Genomic DNA, 19869 nt, shown 5'->3' with positions numbered 1-19869 from the left:
TGTGTGGTATCTCTCGTGAGTCTTTCCTTTTTTCTCTTTAAAAACAGTGCTAGGTTTGAGTTGTTTTTATTACCAAAGGAAGTGACTAAGTTTTGTGGATTTGATGATGTTAATTAACGAACAAGAGAAATCCAGAACCAGATATATGACAAGAAGGAAAACACAGTGACAATCACTTTGGTGGGTTGCTGTCCTGAAAAGATCAAGACAAAAATATACTGCAAAGGAGGTGAAGCTGTCAAGTGCATTGAGATCAAGCCGCCTCCACCTTCACCACCACCTTCACCACCACCTCCACCTTCACCACCACCTTCACCACCACCTCCACCACCATCACCACCACCATCACCACCTCCACCACCATGCACATGCACATGCTGTGAAAAATGCCGCCGAGGCCCATGTTGTCATCACTTTTGTATGCCAACAGTACCTCCATATTGTTATGTACCTTGTAGAAGGTCAGAGTGTGATATATGGGGAGATGGTTGTTGTAGTTGCCGAAGTAGGGGTTACTATGTGTGCAGAAGTTTATATGTTTATGAAGAGTACTACTATCCCCCGACATGCAGAATCATGTAAAGGGAAATCAAGTTCAGAAGACCGATGGTTTGAGTCAACGTCCAAGATCAAACATTGGATTCAAATCCAGTGGTCATGATGGACCTTAGTACTGTTGTTGTATTTATATCATCCCTTTTGTGTTGCTGCTGTTGTTTTGACCTCTTTCATCTAGCTAGATGATGCACGACTTTGTGCCTAGCTAGTACTCTCAAGTCAATGGTCACAGTTTTTCCATGGTTGATGGCTTCTTACATGTTTGGTCAGCAAATATTGTTAAATGGCTTGTTACATCTAGATTCAAATCCTAGTCTTTGTTTTTTATGCTCTCTTATCTTTGTTTTAAAGGTCATGATGGGCCTTAGTGTTGTTGTGTTTATAATATCATCCCTTTTGTGTTGCTGCTGTTGTTTTGACCTCTTTCATCAAGCTAGATGATGCACGACTTTGTGCTAGTCTTTGTTTTTTATGCTATCTTATCTTTGTATAGTACTCCTAGGATTTTGTCCCTTTGAATGTTTTCTTCCAAAGTGCTATTATTTGTTTCAAAAAACCTCTCTCCATCTATTCTCTAGTCATTTTTTGCCGGATGAAATGCCCAGTCATGCGACCGTAATTTGTCAATGATAGTTTTCTTATAATTTTTTTTTCTTTTTTAAAAATATTTTTTTAAATAAAAAATAAAATATTTCATCTAGCTATCAAAAACAAAATGTACTAAAATATTTGAAATGCATATTGGTGCGACTTGTGTTTTCAAATAAAAAACATCAAAATATATTTTTAGTTTTAAAAACACAAGTTGCAACATAGCGGTGCCTATGTTCCCGACCAGACGTTAATCCGTTGGTTGCGTGATTGCTTTTTGCATTAATTTGAAGCAACCACAGCCAAAAAATTAATCACGTAAAACATTCAAGTTGGGGTTCCAATTTGCTTCCCCGTAGATACAGTCTGTAAGCAACTGCCTGATTTGCAGGACGTCTAATTAAAGACTGGCTATGGTAATATTATCCCAACGCAAATTATGTTAGTTAATTGATAATATATTTTTCATTCCATAAAACCTTATAAATAAACTCATATGATTTATAAGATTTGACGCAGAGAGACCATCTTATGTGATTAAACAATAACACTACTAAAAAAAGGGGTATTAGCATTGAATTTAGCAACGGATAATTCCGTTGCTAAATTCAGTAACGGATTTGCAACGGATTACACATATATTATTTTTTTAATATCAGCAACGGAATTTAGCAACGGATTATCCGTTGCAAAATTTACGTTGAATTTAGCAACGGATTTTCCGTTGCTAATTAAAAAATAATTATTTAAATTTTAATATAAAACCAAAATTACGAACACCGTTGATTACATTTACAAATATTAAATCTCAACCGTCTATTTTTCGCTGGCTTTGTAAATTAACACCAGGACTGCTCTCCCCCCCCCACACCATTCATGTTTACAGAGACGAAATGAACAAAACCAAAGATTAAAATTAATGATCTTCCACTCTTCCAGTCTCCTTCGTCCCTAACAACATCGATCCATAACTGTAGAAAAATCAACCTCTCTTCATCGATTTGATTTTCCTTTATCCCAAACATTTCATCTTCTTCGCGTCTTCAGCAACCCTAATTTCTTTTCTTCATCTTCTTCTCCTTCATCCGAACAAAATCGAACCAGACCCATCATTATCACCATCGGACATGCTGATTTAAGGTATCTCCTTGTAAACGGGTTGGGTGTTTCATGGTTTTCTTCAATAGTTCAGGTAAGTAATTAAGGGTTTTTGTTTTTGTTTGTTGCAATTTAACTTGCACTAAAATTTTTTCACCTAACTTTCCCAATCCAGGTTTCTTTCTGTCCCTGTAGAACGATCTCGGTCACCTGTAACTCAAGAACACAGGTAACTTTTTTTTTCTTCAATACTTTGAATAATGGTTTTAGGCTATTAATTCGATAATATAGGGGTTTATGAAATGTTTAATTATGCATGTGTAATTGAAAATTTATCAAAACCCCCAATTTAATTTTTAGGGTTACGGTTCATAAATTTTTTGATGTCCCAGCAGTTGAGCTATAATCATTTTTGCTTCCCTTTGGTTTCTTTTTGCCAGTAGATAGTTGTTTTCCCCCATGAGATACCTTCATATCATCGTGTAAGTGGGATGCATTTTTCTGTTCAAACTACTGTTTTGTAAGATCCAATGTTATATCTCCACATTTTCTCATCTCCTCAGGCATATAATTGTCTTTAAACAAAGCAAGGCTTTTTGGCTAAATAACTCCTTCTTTGCCCCACTGAAATTGGCTCTGAATATTATACCCTGTTCTAACTTGCTACCCTGTTGCTTCAACTTTTTACATTGTAATGCTCTACTTCTATAATTTTGAAGTGTTACAGCAGCGTATGGATGCTGTTAAAATCTAGAGAGTCTAGCAACTGGTTAACCTGTGATGCATTTTCTTCTTCTGTAGCAGTCCAAGTGTTTCTTTTTTTCTTTTTTTCTTGCTGTGATTTGATTGAGCATGCTTACAGAGTTTTAGTGCTGCCTTTTAGTCACAGCCAATCCAACTTACTAGGATGTGGTGGTTGCTGATTCGTGTAGATATTATTTCAAAATATGCAATTATTAGTTTTAGTTGCAAAACTTATACGCACTTATTTTCCTTGACAAAATTCAAATTTTGCGATCCTATTCATATTTGTAATATCGTATCATTTTCTGGAATAATCCACCTTTTATTTTGCTGTGTTATGCAGGAGAAACCTCAACTATTTCAGTTTGTTCCAAATTAAAAGCAGGTACCATTTGTTCAGACCACATTGTATTAACAAAGTTGTATTTATTGTGATAGATTCATAATGCTGTTTATCTGATTTATGCTCTCACAGGTCAAGGCAGCACACCAACTTCTCAAGACTATTCCACATAGCTATGGGAGCAGGAGGGTTGATGGAGTTCCTGTTTTCAGCAAACAAAATTCAGATATTGCAATAGCTACCAAAGACGGGATTAAGTGGTGTGTATTAATTCTCTTGTATCAAAATTTAAATATGCATCTTTAAATTTTCAGGGCATAGGACTGTTTTTTTTCTTTCCTTATTCAATTCAGAAAAAAAATTGTTATGAGAAGACAATTGCCATGAAAATATGAAAACTAAACAGTACTTTAACTTGGATATTCTTTCTGTTTTTCATAGTTTAACTTAGATTTGTTTTAAAGACTAGCAATTGATAAAGCTGGATGGGTTTAACATACTGTTTATGTTTTTTATTTTTCCAGCAATATGAATGGCTTATTGGATCACAATATAAATCAATAGAGTTGGCTAAGTCTGATTGGGTTGCAACAAGGAAATCTCCACCTTGGGCCATTGATTATTGGGGCTTTGGTAAGTCAAATTTGCTCCATTTTTTGATGGTTGCTTAATTAGATTATGCTTAATTTGTCTGCTGGGCATGCCTATTGTAATCTTTTCAATTAATTGGAACTCTGTTTTTCATTGGGATAAGATTATTCATATTTAAATTTATTGTCCTTGTAGATCCTAGTTTTGGAGGTTTATGTGAACATGATGCTGGGATTATATTAAATTAACTTTTCTGGGCATAGTACTGTCTTTTTTATTTCTGCTTTTACATATTGCTTCCTGAAGTTCATGTTTTTGGTATTTTTCCTCTTAAGAAGAATAAGAATAAGCCTCGGTCTTCTTTATTTAATTTGAAAACCATTAAGGCATTTAGAGGCCCAAATCCCATTTTGATTATTTGGTTAGACAATATAAATCAATGACAAGGTAGTTTAGAACTTTGGGTGGGTAGTTCAAAAAATAATAATTAATGCTTTTTACAATAAGCTGTGGGGGGGGGGGACATTACAAGAGTAAAAAGAATGGGGTAAGAGGTGATAAGGACATATTTAAGGGTGGAATCTTATGGGGAACATTACAAGAGTAAGTTGTGTATTTTTAATGAATTTTGTGTTGTGGGGTTGCTTGATTTTTGTTAAAAAAAAAAAACATAACATGATATATTCGGGATTATTTTTTTCTTTACTTTGATTTCCAGCAATAAAATCTACCTGGAAAGGAGCTTTCTAATCTATTAGAATTACTTAGAACTTTGATTTCTGATATGCAGATTGTGTAAAAATGGCAAGGGTGACTAGGGTTTTGGTTTGAAATTGGGATTGCTATGTTGGTAATTTTATTATTGTATTAATTTAGAATGCAAAGTGTAATTTTTAAAGAACTAGAAGCAAAATGAAAAAACAAATAAATTATAAAAAGTATTTTGTAATTATCTAGCAACATTTTAATTATTTAAAAAATCCTTTAATCAAGCTGCGCTCCTAAAAAACCAACATTAGGCCAATATTCATAATTATTGAAGGTTAAAATCTATATTTTTTACTGACCTTACAAGGGAAAATTATTGACATGTCTGTTGATGATTGGCTAGTTAGCTAAGTTAATAATTAATGATTACACAATCAATGCGTGATGAGGGCTTTCAATTTTCATGGTAGTAAGAATTACTTTTTTTTTCCTTCGTTAGTTTGCCCCCTCTGTGTTGAATGTGCACCTTCATAGCTCATAAACATGGTAAATAATTATCCAACCACCATACCAATGACTACAACTAAGGAATATTGATTCAGACGTCCTTGGTATATTTTTAAAAAATGAATTTAAAATAGGAGTTATTGCTTTCATCAACCATGCACTAAAATTGTATGATTTCCATGATTTACACCATTCCATGACATCTGACTACCACTGATTCAATCATTGAACTTGATGTTTATAACTCACGTGAATTAATTTTCAAATCAATTGGAATGTCCTAATTTGTAAAATTTTGCACACATATAAACTATAATTCATTTGACAAGCTACAAAGTTAAAAGGTTTATTGGTCATGGATGGATGGACCTGAAATTGAAATGAAATAAATTTTACTATCACTTGGGAAACTTGAATTATTTATGTGTTTTTCAGTGGTGAAAGACTTGTTAGACGGCCTGAAAAGAAAATTCAAATTCTCTTCAATAAATTATAAGGCTAAGAAAACATTAAGCACATCAATCATGCGTATACCATCCTTCCATAAAATCCATGCAAAGATTATTTTCATTTTAATCAAATTACTGTGAAAATAGTCGGAAAATTAATCAAGAGAACTCGCAATCATGCATATATCATTCAAACATAAAATCCATAAGAAAACCATTTTCACATAACCAAATTAAAATTACATAAAAAAGAAAAGATAAATTAGTCAAGATGAATCGCAATAAAACTATAATACCTGCTGAAAAAAGATAAATATGTTTAATTAAATGATAAAAATATAGATAAAAATATGTTTAATTAAAAAAAATGAAAAAACACATAAAAATATATATATCCTCTATCTTCGCCCTTTGCCATTTCTCTTGACTCCCTGAGAGTTATAGCTTATGAACTCATTATATTTTTTCATCTTTCATTAAAAAGGCTAGCTACGTGTGTACGACTAGCTCACCGGATGGTAGGTTTTTATTTAAATGCACCAATTCTGTTGAGTTGAAAAGTGACAAGCTTTAATTTTGCATTCAATAGTATTTTTTTTTTTTAATGATTTCCCATTTGAAAAGGAGATGTCTACTTTTTTCTCCGGCTAAATTCCAACAGATTCCAATTAGCTAGCACTTATCTGGAAGACCTTGTCTTCTGGATCATTTCAAGCTTTTTACACAAAGCAAGCATCCGATCCCTCTGTGCATTTTATTTCCCTTCATGTCTTTCCACCCTCTCAGACGCATCCTTGGAATCAATTTAACTTGGATTTATTTTAAAGACTAGCAATTGTTATAACTTGATGGGTGTAACATATTGTTTATGTTTTTTATTTTTCCAGCAATATGAATGGCTTATTGGATCATAATATAATCCAATAGAGTTCGCTAAATCTGATTGGGTTGCAATAAGAAAACCTCCACCTTGTGCCATTGATTCTTGGGGCTTAGGTAAGTCTATTTTGCTCCATTTTTACATGGTTGCTTAATTATATCGTGCATAATTTTTTTGTTAGGCATGCCTATTGTAATCTTTTCAAGTAGTTGGAACTCTGCCTTTCATTGGGACAATATTGATAGTTTATATAAGAAAACTAATTGAATGATTTTCTTTTATTAAATCTGATATTGAGTTTATTTTGGATGGAAATTATGAGACCAAAATGAAACCTAAAGGTGGCTGAATAATATATCAATTAATTGCAAATTTAAATGTCGTACATATTTTATTGATAAGAGACCAAAAGATAGATACAATGTATGTGATACGAGACAAATAATTAAAGTTTATTCATGTGGTACATATTTTATTTTAAAGGATTGTTTAAGTACTAGTAGTTAAAGAAGTATGCGTATTTCAAAAAATGCTTATTGGTGTTGTCATGTTAATTAGATTAACATGGATGATCGATCGTGGATGTATCGTCGTCTTATGGATGGTCGCCTTCGTCCTGAATACATTACCGGTGTTAGAAGATTTATCAATTTTGCATTTTCAATTGATAAAAATATATCTGGGGGAAAAATTAGATGTCCTTGTGTGAGGTGCAAAAATCAAAAGTTTTTAAAGGAAGATGATGTTTGTAAACATCTATTGACAAAAGGTTTTTTACCTTGTTATGAAAATTGGACTGTACATGGGGAGCCTTATGTCGCAGAACCAATATTGGCTGGACCTTCATCGATTGGAATGAGTCATGTTGTGAATGATGTTTGTCTAGAGAATCCATATAGGAATATGGTTATGGATGCAGTGGGGTTGGGTGATGCATTCTACAATGATAATGTGTCTAGTCCTGTGGTAGCAGGAGAAATTCCAAATCCGGATGCAACTAAATTTTTTAAGCTTTTGAAAGCTGCGGAGGAGCCGTTGTGGGATGGGTGTACCAAGCAATCCAAATTATCTGCTTGTGTACAATTGCTTAATATGAAGTCAACTTTAAATTTGACTCAGAATGCCTTTAACAATTTCATTGACTTTACAAAAAGTTGCATGCCTAATGATGAAAATTTGGTTTCAAATTTTTATGATGCCAAGAAATTTATGCGGCCACTTGGACTTGGTTATGAGAAATATGATGTGTGTCCTAATTACTGTATGCTGTATTATGGGGCAGATGCAATGAAAATAAATTGTGATTTTTGTGGAAGTTCACGATACAAACCTAGAAATCCAACTAGTAAAGGTTCCAATAAGGCGGAGAAGCAACTCCGATACTTTCCTCTAACACCAAGGCTTCAGAGACTATTCATGTCTCCATATCATGCCAAAGATATGACATGGCATCATTATCATAAGTCTGATAATGGGGTTATGGTGCACCCATCTGATGGAGAGGCATGGAAGGAGTTTAATCGTGTCCACTTAAGCTTTGCATCAGATCCGAGAAATATTCGGTTAGGGTTGTGCACTGATGGGTTTTGTCCATTTGACATGTCTTCAAATACATACTCTTGTTGGCCAGTAATTGTGACTGTTTATAATTTGCCTCCGTGGAAGTGCATGACTAGACCATTCATGTTTTTGACAATGATGATTCCTGGGCCAAAGAATCCGGGTAAAAAGCTTGATGTTTTTCTAAGACCTTTGATTGATGAGTTAAAGAATTTGTGGTTTTTTGGTGTTGAAACATATGATGTATACAGAAAGGAAAATTTTCAATTAAGGGCAGCTTTGATGTGGACCATTAGTGACTTTCCAGCATATGGCATGTTATCGGGGTGGAGTACTCATGGAAATTTGTCTTGTCCTTATTGTATGGAGCATAGCAAGACTTTTAGATTAAAAAATGGGGGGAAAACTACATTTTTTTATTGTCATCGACGATTCCTACCCATGAACCACCCATATAGATTTCAATCTGATAAGTTTTTGAAAGGAGTAATTGAAAGGCTTCCTCCTTTACCTCGTCCATCTGGTTTGGAAATGTTAAATGAAGTGTCCAAGTATACTGAGGGACATAATGGAGGTTCATCATATAATGATAAAATTCCTGGCTTTGGTGTTAAGCACAATTGGGTGAAGAAGAGCATTTTCTGGGAGCTTCCATATTGGCATACAAATTTGATTCGTCATAATCTTGATGTCATGCATATTGAGAAAAATGTCTTTGACAATATTTTTTATACAGTAATGGATTGTCCGAATAGAAGCAAGGACAATTTAAAGGCTAGGTTGGATATTCAATTGTATTGTCAGAAGCCAAATTTACATTTGCAACAAGATATGAGTGGTCGGCTTTACAAACCTAAAGGCACTTATTGTCTGCACAAGAAACAACAACAAGAAGTTTTGTCATGGATGAAGGAATTATCATTTCCTGATGGTTATGCTTCAAGCATTTCACGATGTGTGAAAGAGGCACAATGTAAGGTTTCGGGGATGAAGAGCCATGATTGTCATGTCTTCATTCAAAGACTTCTTCCAACCGCTTTCCGACCTTACTTACCTAGGCCACTGTGGGAGGCATTAACTGAACTGTCCGTATTTTTTCGGGATATTTGTTCAACAAATTTAAATGCCCAGCACATGGAGTTAATGCAGATGAATATAATTGAAATAATTTGCAAACTTGAAAGGATTTTTCCTCCATCCTTCTTTGACTCCATGGAACACTTGACGATACATCTACCTTACGAGGCAAAAGTTGGTGGACCAGTTCAATATCGATGGATGTATCCATTTGAACGGTATGTTTTCATACTATGTTAATTTTATTCACTTTTTATTTTTTAAAAATAAACTAATTGACAGAAATGATATAGGTATATGTTTTATTTGAAGAAGAAAGTGACCAATAAAGCTAAAGTTGAGGGTTCCATATGTGAAGCATACTTGATTGATGAAATTACCAATTTTGCATCTCATTATTTTGGTGATGACGTGCAAACAATTTGGAATCGAGTTCCACGGAATGATGATGGTGGCCTTAGAAGTGTAGATGGATGTCTCTCTATTTTTTCCTATCCAGGGAAAAAATTATCCAAAAGATTTTATAAAAGGCAGTTGTCACATGCTGAAATGCAAATTGCGCATAACTATGTGATATTCAATTGTCAAGAACTGAAGCCTTATTTAGAGTAAGTATGAAATATTATTTTGTACTAAATTTATAATAATTTATTATTAACTTTAACATTTTAAAATTTTAGGCAATGTCGACAAGAGCTAAAGTCACAACAACCATATGCGAGTGATGGTGAAATTGAAAAATTATGCGAAGCGATCTTTCCAAATTGGTTAAAAAATAATGTAAGTATTTTAATAAAATTAATTTATATTTTATGTCAATTAGCTACTTTAAAAATATTATTAATCTCTTTTAAATCATTATTTCTTATGGAGTTAACTATTATGCTAGGTGGAATACCAATCTAACGGAATTGAAAATCAGCTCTTTGGACTTGCTATGGGCCCTTCAACTTCAGTGAAATGTTATAATGGGTATTATATGAATGGTTTTAAATTTCATACTCAACGTTATGGTCGTTTTAAAAAGACAATGAATAGTGGAGTTTGTGTGAAAGGAAGTTGCTATGATGATAATGAACGTGATTATTATGGAATGCTTAAAGAAGTTGTTCGGCTAAAATACTTGGGGAGTAAGTGCAAGTTATTTATGTTTAAATGTAATTGGTATGATACAAAACGAGGGATTAGAGTGCATCCTTCGAATGGTTTGGTTGAAATCAAGCATACATCTCGACTACATGGAAATGAAGATTTTGTGTTAGCACAACAATGTCAACAAGTCTACTATACATATCCACCTGGTAATAAATCATCTGAATGGTGGACGGTTATTAAGACAACTGCTAGAAGTCGTTATAATGTTGACATGGGTGAATTTATTGAAGATGCCAACAATGTGAGATCATGTGATGTTGATCAATCAGATGAGATTTCTCAACCATGTCGTGTCCTTCCTACTCCAACACTTGATGATCCAAATATACTTGTTGAATCATCTTATTATGAAGAAATTGGGCAACATGAATTGATTCAACTTGACATGAATTGGGGAAACAAAGATGATGAAGATGAAGATGAAGATGATGAAGAAGAAGATGATGGTGATGGTGATGGTGATGGTGATGGTGATGGTGATGGTGATGGTGAAGAAGAAGAAGATGATGATGATGATGATGATGATGATTGTTATGGTGGTGATGGTTAGGAATGATGATAATAATGAGTAGCACAAGTTAATTATATTTTGTAGTATATGTAATGAATTATCTTTATTATATGTATGAATGAACTCATATTATTTCACAATATTTAGGCTTTCAATGTTTTTTTTATTATTTTATTCAAGTGTGTGTTATGCATCACATTACATAAATCATTTTCATTCACCTTTGAAACCATTTATAACCTTTCAAGTATCAATCTTTAAATTGTGATTCTGATGTTATATTTTATTTTGTGATTCGTTTTCTTGCTTACAGATGCTGAAGCGTGAAAGAAAGGGTTCTTCCTACTCAATGTTTTGATTTATAGGACCAAACATTAAGGTAAGCATACTTATAAATTTTGATTTCTGCTTAATTAATTATTTAGATTTTTATTTTTATTATTGTTTGTGTTAATTGGCTTTTGACAATTTAAACTTCATGGCTGAGTTTTGTCATTGCAAGGAATGCTTAATGAAATTGTCTTGATGTTATTTATATATTTGGTTTTGTTACAGTAATTATTTTATTTGAAGTATAATATTTTTTGGAGTGATGACTATTAAGTGGACAATCTATACTGATTTTGAACATCATAATCTAGATATTGTTTGTAATGAATTGGGAAAAAAATGAGATTTAACAGTTTGTTTTCATTCTAGTTATGGCAGTCTTGGAAAAATATCTGTGAATTTTTTGTTCCTGATAGTTTAAATATGAGCTAATTTATTGTTATGTTGTATATATTCATATTAAATGTTAGTTATTTTTTCTGGTTTTTAGCATGCCTCGACGAGGATCCATATTAGAATCTAGGAGTGACAGGTCCACATCAAGGAGTGACAGGTCCACTTCATCCAAGTCATTTCAAACTACATCAAGGCATAATAACAAAGGATCCACATTTCATCAACCTGTGTATCAGAACGTAAATGAGTATTATATACCCACTTTGGGGAGTACACATCCTCCTCAACATGATTATGGGAGGGTTGATGCATATCAATATTGTGAGGGCTTTCGTTTTCAAGATTTGCTTCAAACTCAAGGAGGTTTCTATCAAGATAACCAACTTGTTTCTGGAGGACATAATTTATATGGGACTTATGGGAGAGTTGATGGTAATGATGATGATGTGAACATTAGAAATGAAGATGAGGGAGACGGTAGTAATGAGAGAGGTGTATGTGATGAGAGAGATGTATGTGATGAGGATCAAGATGGTGTTCCATCATATCACAGTTCAACATCTTCTCCATACAATTATGATCAAAGTGTTAAAAGGAAGGGTTTTGACACGCCAATAGATCCAATAACAAGAAAAAAAGAGCTTTGTTTGTATGGAACAACAGAGTAAGTTCAAACTTTTAATAACTAACTTATTAAGGTTATATTTTCAAGTATGAAAAAAATTACTTATTATTGTGTAATTATTTGTTTAATATAAGTTTGTTATTATATATTTTCAGGTTCAATAACGCATCGTGTGGCCGTGCAATCGGAGATATTTTGAGGTCCAATTTTAAGGGAGCATGGCACTCTTGGGAAAAAGTAGATCCAATGTGCAGGGATGAACTCTATAAAGAGTTTAAGGTAAGAACCAAATTTGATTCGTCATAATATTCTTTTCAATTTTTATCACTTTAATGTAGAATTATGAAAATTATCAACTGAATAGCTATGACTGATTTGTGTTATAATTTGTTCTTATTTCTTGTTTACTCTTTAATATCATTTAATTTCTTTAGTTATTACATCATCTTGCAAATTCTGAACAAGATAACATAATATGATTAATTATTTATATAATTTGAAATTTTGTGCACTCTTTTTACTTGGTATATATATTATTTGGTAGAAAAAATATTACTTTCCTGAGGAAGATGAGTCGATTGTTCGTAATATTTGGGAAGATAAGGCTAGGATAGCTTTGAATCAACAATTGACACGAGCTCGCAAGAAAGCTATGTCAAAAGAAAACACTACAAATATTATAGATTGTCTTGATAAAGGTCCTGCCTGGATAAACAATGATGACTGGAATCAAATGATCAAAGATGTTTGGTCCACCCCTGAATTTCAAAGGAGATCTGAATCTGCTAGGAGGAATCGATTAACCAAAATAGATGGCAAAATAAGCACTCATTCTGGAGGAACAGTGTCATTTGCATCATATCGAGCTAACATGGTATGGATTTTTTTTTTTATGCTTAAGATAATAAATTAAAATTTGTATATTTATCTTTTATAATATTTATTAATCTTGAAAGCAAGAGGAAGCTGGTGGAAAAGAACCTCCATGGGATGATGTCTTTTCAGCTTTGCATCAAAGTATTAAGCAATCTGGTAGCTTCGTCGACAACAAGTCTAAAAAAGTGGTTGTATGTATTTTTATTTGATTATTTCTTAATATAACTTAAGTATTATTCAACATTCAAATTAATTTATTATTGCATGTATTTTATTTGTAGGAAAATTATAAAATGGAGATGATTTCAAAGTATGGAACTGATCGGGAAAATCATCCTTCATTTGATGGAGTAGCTTGGTGTGTGGCTTCAGGAGGAGTTACAAAGGGTAGGGTATATGGTGCACCTCGTATGCCAAAATCAAAAGTTAGTACAAGCTCTTCATCACATTCCTACTCGGTGGAGTCATCATATCCCAGTTCATCGTATCGAGCATTGCAAAAGGAGATAAAGGATAAAGAAGAGGAGATAAAGAAAAAAGATGATTTTATTCTTGAAATGAAACGGCAGATGGATTCCATGAAAGAATATCTTGTGAACAATCTTGGATACCATGGTGGGACATCAAATATTGATCAAGGTATGCCACCACCTTTGACTCCATCAATACCGCCACCTATGGCTCCTCAGATAATGACACCTATGGGTCCTGCATCTCAACCAATTTTTCGACCTACACCTCGACCTTTATATCCTAATCAATCTTGTATTGATCCACAATATCATGGTTCGTCTTCGCAACCAGCACCATGATTGTATCTTTTGTTGTTTTTTTTTATTGTATTTGAACTTAATTGTATTAATGCAAGTTTAACTAAATTTTTATAATATGAATATTATTTTTATTTTGTTTTTTATTAATGATATAATTATTTTTAATATTAATTAATTTATGTTGGTTATATAAATTCTACAACTTTTAAAATATTCATAAATAATTAAATAAATAAATTAAAAGTCATTTTAATAAATAAATAAAAATTAATTTAATAAAAACAAATGCAATCACCAACGGATTCTCCGTTGGTGATTGCAACTGATGCATGAATCAGCAACGGAGAATCAGTTGCTGATTCACAATTTTTGCAACGGATTTATCCGTTGCTGATTTGGCAGCAACGGATAATCCGTTGCTAGTTTTGCAACAGATAATCCATTGCTAATTATCAGCAACGGATTTTCTGTTGCTAATTGTCAGCAACGGATTATCCGTTGCTGCCAAATCAGCAACGGATAAATCCGTTGCAAAAAAATCAGCAACGACAAATCTGCATCGGATTTTTGCCGTTGCTGATTCCGTTGCTAAATTGTTTTAGCAACGGATTTTAGTGTTATTTGCAACGGAACAGTCCGTTGCTAATTACTCCATTTTTTAGTAGTGTAAGGTTGGTGAGATGTATAAATATTATTGTAGGGTCACGTACGTACTTACAATTAATTATTGCAAATAAATGCAAAAGGTTCCATTTTCCATGGTGATGGTGATGGTGCTGGTGCGTGCACCTCCGTTTCTTTCACTTTCAATTGCTTTCTTCAATCCTTGATCGTTTGATTGCTTCTGTGGTGTAAACGTGAGCATGCTTGTTTCCTGGAAAAAATGGTGCAAGCTCAGCCATGTTTGATCCAAACCAGATAGTGAAATTTGATTCACATAAAATATTTGATTCACATATTGACTCCGGTCGGAAAAACAATTTGATGTGACTAAACTTGATTAATCCAATTATGTTTTTAATAATTTTAAACAAAAATAGTTTTGGGTACCGAGCAATGTTTTCCATGGCCCGTGGAGGCATAATATTTCAAAGTAAAATCACCTTCTTGCACGGTGAGGCCGCCACACTGTAAGAAACTATTTGAGAGTATAGTTGCGGTTATTTTTTAAAGTATTTTTTTTATTTTGAAATGCATCAAAATAATATTTTTTTTATTTTTAAAAAATTATTTTTGAGATCAGCGTATCAAAACAATCCAAAACATACAAAAAATTAATTTTTAGCAAAAAAAATTGAATTTTTTAGAAACGTGGGTTGGCCCGCGTTTTCAAACGCACTCTAAATTAACAATACTTGTAAATTGACAATAATAGGCTATGACGTTGGATTGATTGGATTTGTTTTTTCTTCTGAAAAGATATTAATTTATTATTTTTAAATTTATTTTAATATTTTGATGTGTTAATGTTAAAAATATTTTAAAATATTTTTTAATATATATATAAAAACACAGCATAAATATTAAACAAACACAATTATATATAAAAATTGTCATTCCATAGGAATTCAAACCCAATGATGAGTATAACAACAAAGGATAAGGAATTAGGGGGTGTCAAAAATTTGATTTTTTTTATTTAAAATTAATTTTTTTATGAGTTAAGAATAATTAGGAGGCTTAACCTATTGGTTAGCCAACCTTTTTTCTATTTATATGTGTAGGGTAATTTACAATAGTAATGGTGATAATTACAACACATAAATATGACTATAATATTTGCTATATAGGTACATTATATAATATGTCCCCTCAAGTTGAGTGTGGAGGATCGACTTGAAGCTTAAATCAAAAAGCAGTAAACAGAGCAGTAGGAAGTGGCTTAATAAAAACATCACCAAGTTGATTGTGAGAGGAGATAAAGGGAATCTAAATCTCTTTCTTTGCAACCCTGTCTCGTACAAAATGATAGTCAACCTCCACATGTTTAGTGCAAGCATGAAAGATAGGATTTGCAAATAAGTAAGTAACGTCTATATTATCACACCAAATAAAAGGAGTAGAGTTAGAAAGAATCTGCAGATCTCTCAATAGATACTGAAGCCAGATAACTTTAGCAGTGCTATTTGTCAAGGCTTTATACTCAGCCTTGGTGGAGGAGCGAGCAACTATGCGTTGCTTGCTTAATTTTTATTAAACCGACGTTTGACCAAAGAAGACAAGATAACCACCCGTAGACTTGCGATCATCAATACTACCCGCCCAATCTGTATCTGTAAAGCCATGTAGAGCAAATGAAGAACTGCGAGTGATATGTAAGCCATAAGTGGTCGTACCTCATAGATAACGCTGAATGCGTTTAACGGCACCCCAATGAGAATCTATAGGAGCATGCATAAATTTTCAGACTTTGTTAACAACAAAACAAATATCTGATCTCATAAAGGTGAGATATTGAAGAGCACCCATAATTTGACAAAACCTTGTAGGATCAGAAAACAAGGGACCTGACAATATGGTGACTTTAGAAGTAGAGATATGAGTATCAATCGGTTTGCAAGAAGTTATACCCGCTCGAGTGAGGATGTCAAGAATATATTTATATTGGCGTAACATCAGACTTATAGCAAAGGACTGAACCTCAATACCCAAAAAATAGTGAACGACGCCAAGGTCATGAAGCTTGTACTCTTAACTCAATAACTGTATTAGGCGGTGAAGCATAGCAGAGTTGCTACCCGTAAGCAGAATGTCATCAACATAAACTAGAAGATAGAAGATATTAGCACCAACATATAGGATAAATAAGGAGGTGTCAACCTTAGGAGCATGAAAGCCAATAGAGATAAGAAAATCACTCAGATGAGTGTACCATACCCGTGGGGCTTGTTTTGAACCATATAAAGACTCATGCAACCGGCACACATGAGAGGGAAAAGCAGAGTCAACAAAACCTGGAGGTTGTTTCATGTAGACCTCTTTAGCAAGAACACCATTGAGGAAGGCATTATGAATATCAAGTTGATAAATCTTCTAATTACGCGAGACTGTAAGGAGAAGACTAATTTGACTGTCGCGTGCTTAACAACCAGACTGAAAGTTTCAGAATAATCAATGCCTTCTTGTTGAGTAAAGCCTCTAGCAACCAAACGTGCCTTATACCGCTCAACACTAACATCCACAAGATTTTTTATCTTGTACACCCACCGGCTACTAACAACATTCATCGAAAGATGAAAAGGAACCAAGGACCAGGTGTTATTAGATCGTAAGGCCTGAATTTCATCACGCCTAACATCATGCCACACCTCATTCTTGTCAGCATTAGAGAATATAAAGGGCTCATAAGTAGGAGAGGACATTACCCGATAGTGAGAAGCAGCATAGGTGGCTGCAGATGCTGTTAGGAGGGCAGTCCTTGGCAGTCGAGGGTAAAGAACCATCTGATGCTGACGAGAAACAGACCGAGAGGTAGAAGAATTTGAACTAGGGAGTTGCTGAAGAGGATAAGATGAGATATCAATAAAGAGTTGCAGACGTACAGGAGAATATGTCGAAGGATCGGAGCTCATAACAATAGATATAGGAGAACTTGCTACAGAATCATAGTTGGTTGTAGTGACATACCTGGAAATATGCAACTTTGAAGAAGGTGAACCTGTTCCTGCATAATGATCATTAGAGAAACATGCAGATGGTGACATAGAGGCAGGGCTGGGTGGCGTTGATATGGTGGCAGATAAGGGTGGGGAACGATGCTTGGTGTGGTGTTCGGCGGGTCAGCAGGTAGAAAATTTAGGGAGGTAATTGATAAGGGAAGTTTTAGCATGTATATTTTCCACTATTCATGCTTGATTTTGAAATATTTTAGAAGTGTTGGACAAGTTAATTAGAATTTTCAAATATTTGAGATGAATGTCTACAAAACATATTAAGGGTAGAGAACTCAGTTTTACTGTTTCTAAACCCAAAAAGCCAGTCGAAAAACAGGGATTGAATCAGACCCGAACTTCCTGCACTCCAAATGTTGTCTCAGATTATGGCCCATATCTCAAGTCTCAGATGTCCAAAACTTACAAGATTGGTGTCGTTGGAAAGAAGATTCAATTTTCTACAATTTCTCTAGAAATAAAGATCGTTGAATTCACACGTTTTTTGCCTCAAATCTATCCCGTAATATTCAGAGAGGAAAGGAATACGAAGCAGAGAAGGAAATTTTCTTCTTGCCAGCTGGGGGATAAAAAGGCCAGAACATAAAAGAAAAAAAGAGGGGTTCAGCCAGGGAGATATTGAGACATAGAGAAGCCACATAATACACCAAAAACAAGAGAGGAGGTGGCACAAAACAGAGGCGAAAATAGATACAAAATAGGAGACAAAAAGCAGAGAAAACAGGGGATGAAAATTAGACAAGATTGGAGGACACTTAGCTATTGTACTGCCATTCTCTGCTTTTGAGTGATGTTCATCGTATCAAGTTTGTTTCTCTTTAATTTAACTATGGAGTAGACTTTTATTCTAGGATTTTTGATGTAACCTTACTATGAATATGTGAACAATTTCTTTGATTGAATTATTACATTAAGTTGTTGAGTATTTGATTTTACGTTTAATGCTTGTGTATGTTTGGCCAACATCTGCATGATTTGGAATTCAATTTGAGACTGAGAAGTGAAAATTGTTTTAGCTATTGTTTGAAATACCTTAAGAAATCCATAGGATAGAGGTATCCTAGAAACTTTTGTAATCGTTAAAGGTTTTACGGTACTTAATAAATTTCAACAAGTTTAGAACTTTCGTAAAGTATATGAAGTTTGCTTGTCGAAATAATTCATTGATACTCGAGAAAGATTAATGTTTAAATTAGAAAAACCTGATTATAAATGCTAAGAGTAATTAATTCAATTGAGAAAGTTCATATAGGAATAATTACGGTAAGTCAGAAATCCTAGAACCGATAGAATTGAATTCATTAATATTTAATCAATTGGTTGTTTGTTTTTAATCATTAATCTTTGTTTCATAAACTATGTCATTTAATTCCACAAATAGATCATAATTTAAAAGACTTTGGTACTTAGTAGTAATTTTTACAAATCCTCATGGGACGATACTCTACTCATCACTTTATTACTTGTTATGATTCGTGTACTTGTGAAATTAACCAATAGTAATCAAGGTGGTCAAGTGTGTGGACTAGGAAGGAGTGGCTGGTAGGTGGGCTATCTGTTTAGATTTTGCAAAAGGAAACACACCTTCATGAAAACGAACATGACGGGAGATATATATACGTTGAGATGCTAAATCGAGACAATGATAACCAAGATGAGATGAACTATAACCTAAGAACACACATGGAGATGAACAAAAATCCAACTTATGAGCATGGTATGGACGCAAAAACAGAAAACAAAGACACCCAAAAGTACATAGAAAATCATAATCAAGAGTATAATGAAACAGACATTCAAAAGGAGACTGATTTAGGAGGACAAGAGTAGGCATGCGATTAATGAGATATACTGATGATTCAAACATATAATTCCAAAATCATAACGGAGCACTACATTGGCCTAAGAAGGTAATACCAGTTTCGACAATATGGCAATGACGACGTTCAACACTGCTATTTTGCTCATGCATATGAGGATAGATTAACCTGTGATGAATACTAATAGTTTGAAAGAAACTGTTTAACTTACGATATTCACTACCCCAATCAATTTGAACAAATTTAATTTTGCAGGAAAACTGACACCGAACAAGCACTTGAAAATGTTGGAATATAAAAAACACATCGGATTTTACAACAAGAGGATAATACCATACATATATATATATATATTGTATGCACATCAATAAAAATAACAAAGTAACGAAAACCATCAGAGAAAAATATAGGAGTAGGGCCCCAAACATCACTAAATATTAAATCAAGTAGGGCAGCAGTTTTGTGACCCGTAGGTCATAATGACAGACGCGAAGACTTACCAAGCGGACAAGCTTGACACTGAACAAGAGAGCGTCTAGAAATACACATTATTTTATTTTTGGAAACTAACAAATTGAAAATATAGGAAGTAGGATGACCCAATCG

General features: G+C 33.6%; 5 protein-coding genes across 9 annotated transcripts in view; all 5 read left to right on the top strand.

Annotated features, from left to right (window-relative positions):
- The window catches only part of LOC18099767 (uncharacterized), a 53538-nt gene extending 52577 nt beyond the window's left edge, over positions 1 to 961 (top strand). Inside the window, exons 4-5 of one of the 3 annotated variants that reach the window (XR_008059436.1) lie at positions 445 to 654; positions 910 to 961. Coding sequence is in view for 2 of the 3 variants with exons in the window: in XM_052453720.1 (XP_052309680.1) it covers positions 445 to 582 (138 nt within the window). In the remaining variant the exon portion in view is untranslated. Of the gene's footprint in view, positions 1 to 444 lie in introns of all 3 variants that reach the window. The other 2 variants (XM_006380855.3, XM_052453720.1) reach the window with 2 other exon arrangements.
- The window catches only part of LOC18099762 (chitin-binding lectin 1), a 57985-nt gene that overhangs the window by 23509 nt on the left and 14607 nt on the right, over positions 1 to 19869 (top strand). The window lies entirely within an intron of this gene.
- The window catches only part of LOC112328007 (uncharacterized), a 77238-nt gene that overhangs the window by 47838 nt on the left and 9531 nt on the right, over positions 1 to 19869 (top strand). The window lies entirely within an intron of this gene.
- The window catches only part of LOC127905412 (pentatricopeptide repeat-containing protein At4g16390, chloroplastic-like), a 45305-nt gene that overhangs the window by 21647 nt on the left and 3789 nt on the right, over positions 1 to 19869 (top strand). The window lies entirely within an intron of this gene.
- LOC127905442 (uncharacterized) lies at positions 8466 to 10496 on the top strand. Its single transcript, XM_052453697.1, has 3 exons — positions 8466 to 9324; positions 9400 to 9714; positions 9787 to 10496. The coding sequence occupies exons 1-3, from the start codon at positions 8471 to 8473 to the stop codon at positions 10010 to 10012; spliced, it is 1395 nt and encodes a 464-aa protein (XP_052309657.1). The 5' UTR covers positions 8466 to 8470; the 3' UTR covers positions 10013 to 10496.

Source organism: Populus trichocarpa, chromosome 6, assembly GCF_000002775.5.
Source record: "Populus trichocarpa isolate Nisqually-1 chromosome 6, P.trichocarpa_v4.1, whole genome shotgun sequence".
NCBI classification, from domain to species: domain Eukaryota; kingdom Viridiplantae; phylum Streptophyta; class Magnoliopsida; order Malpighiales; family Salicaceae; genus Populus; species Populus trichocarpa.
The sequence above is the reverse complement of the archived record's forward strand: the minus strand, read 5'-3'. Positions and strand labels throughout refer to the sequence as shown.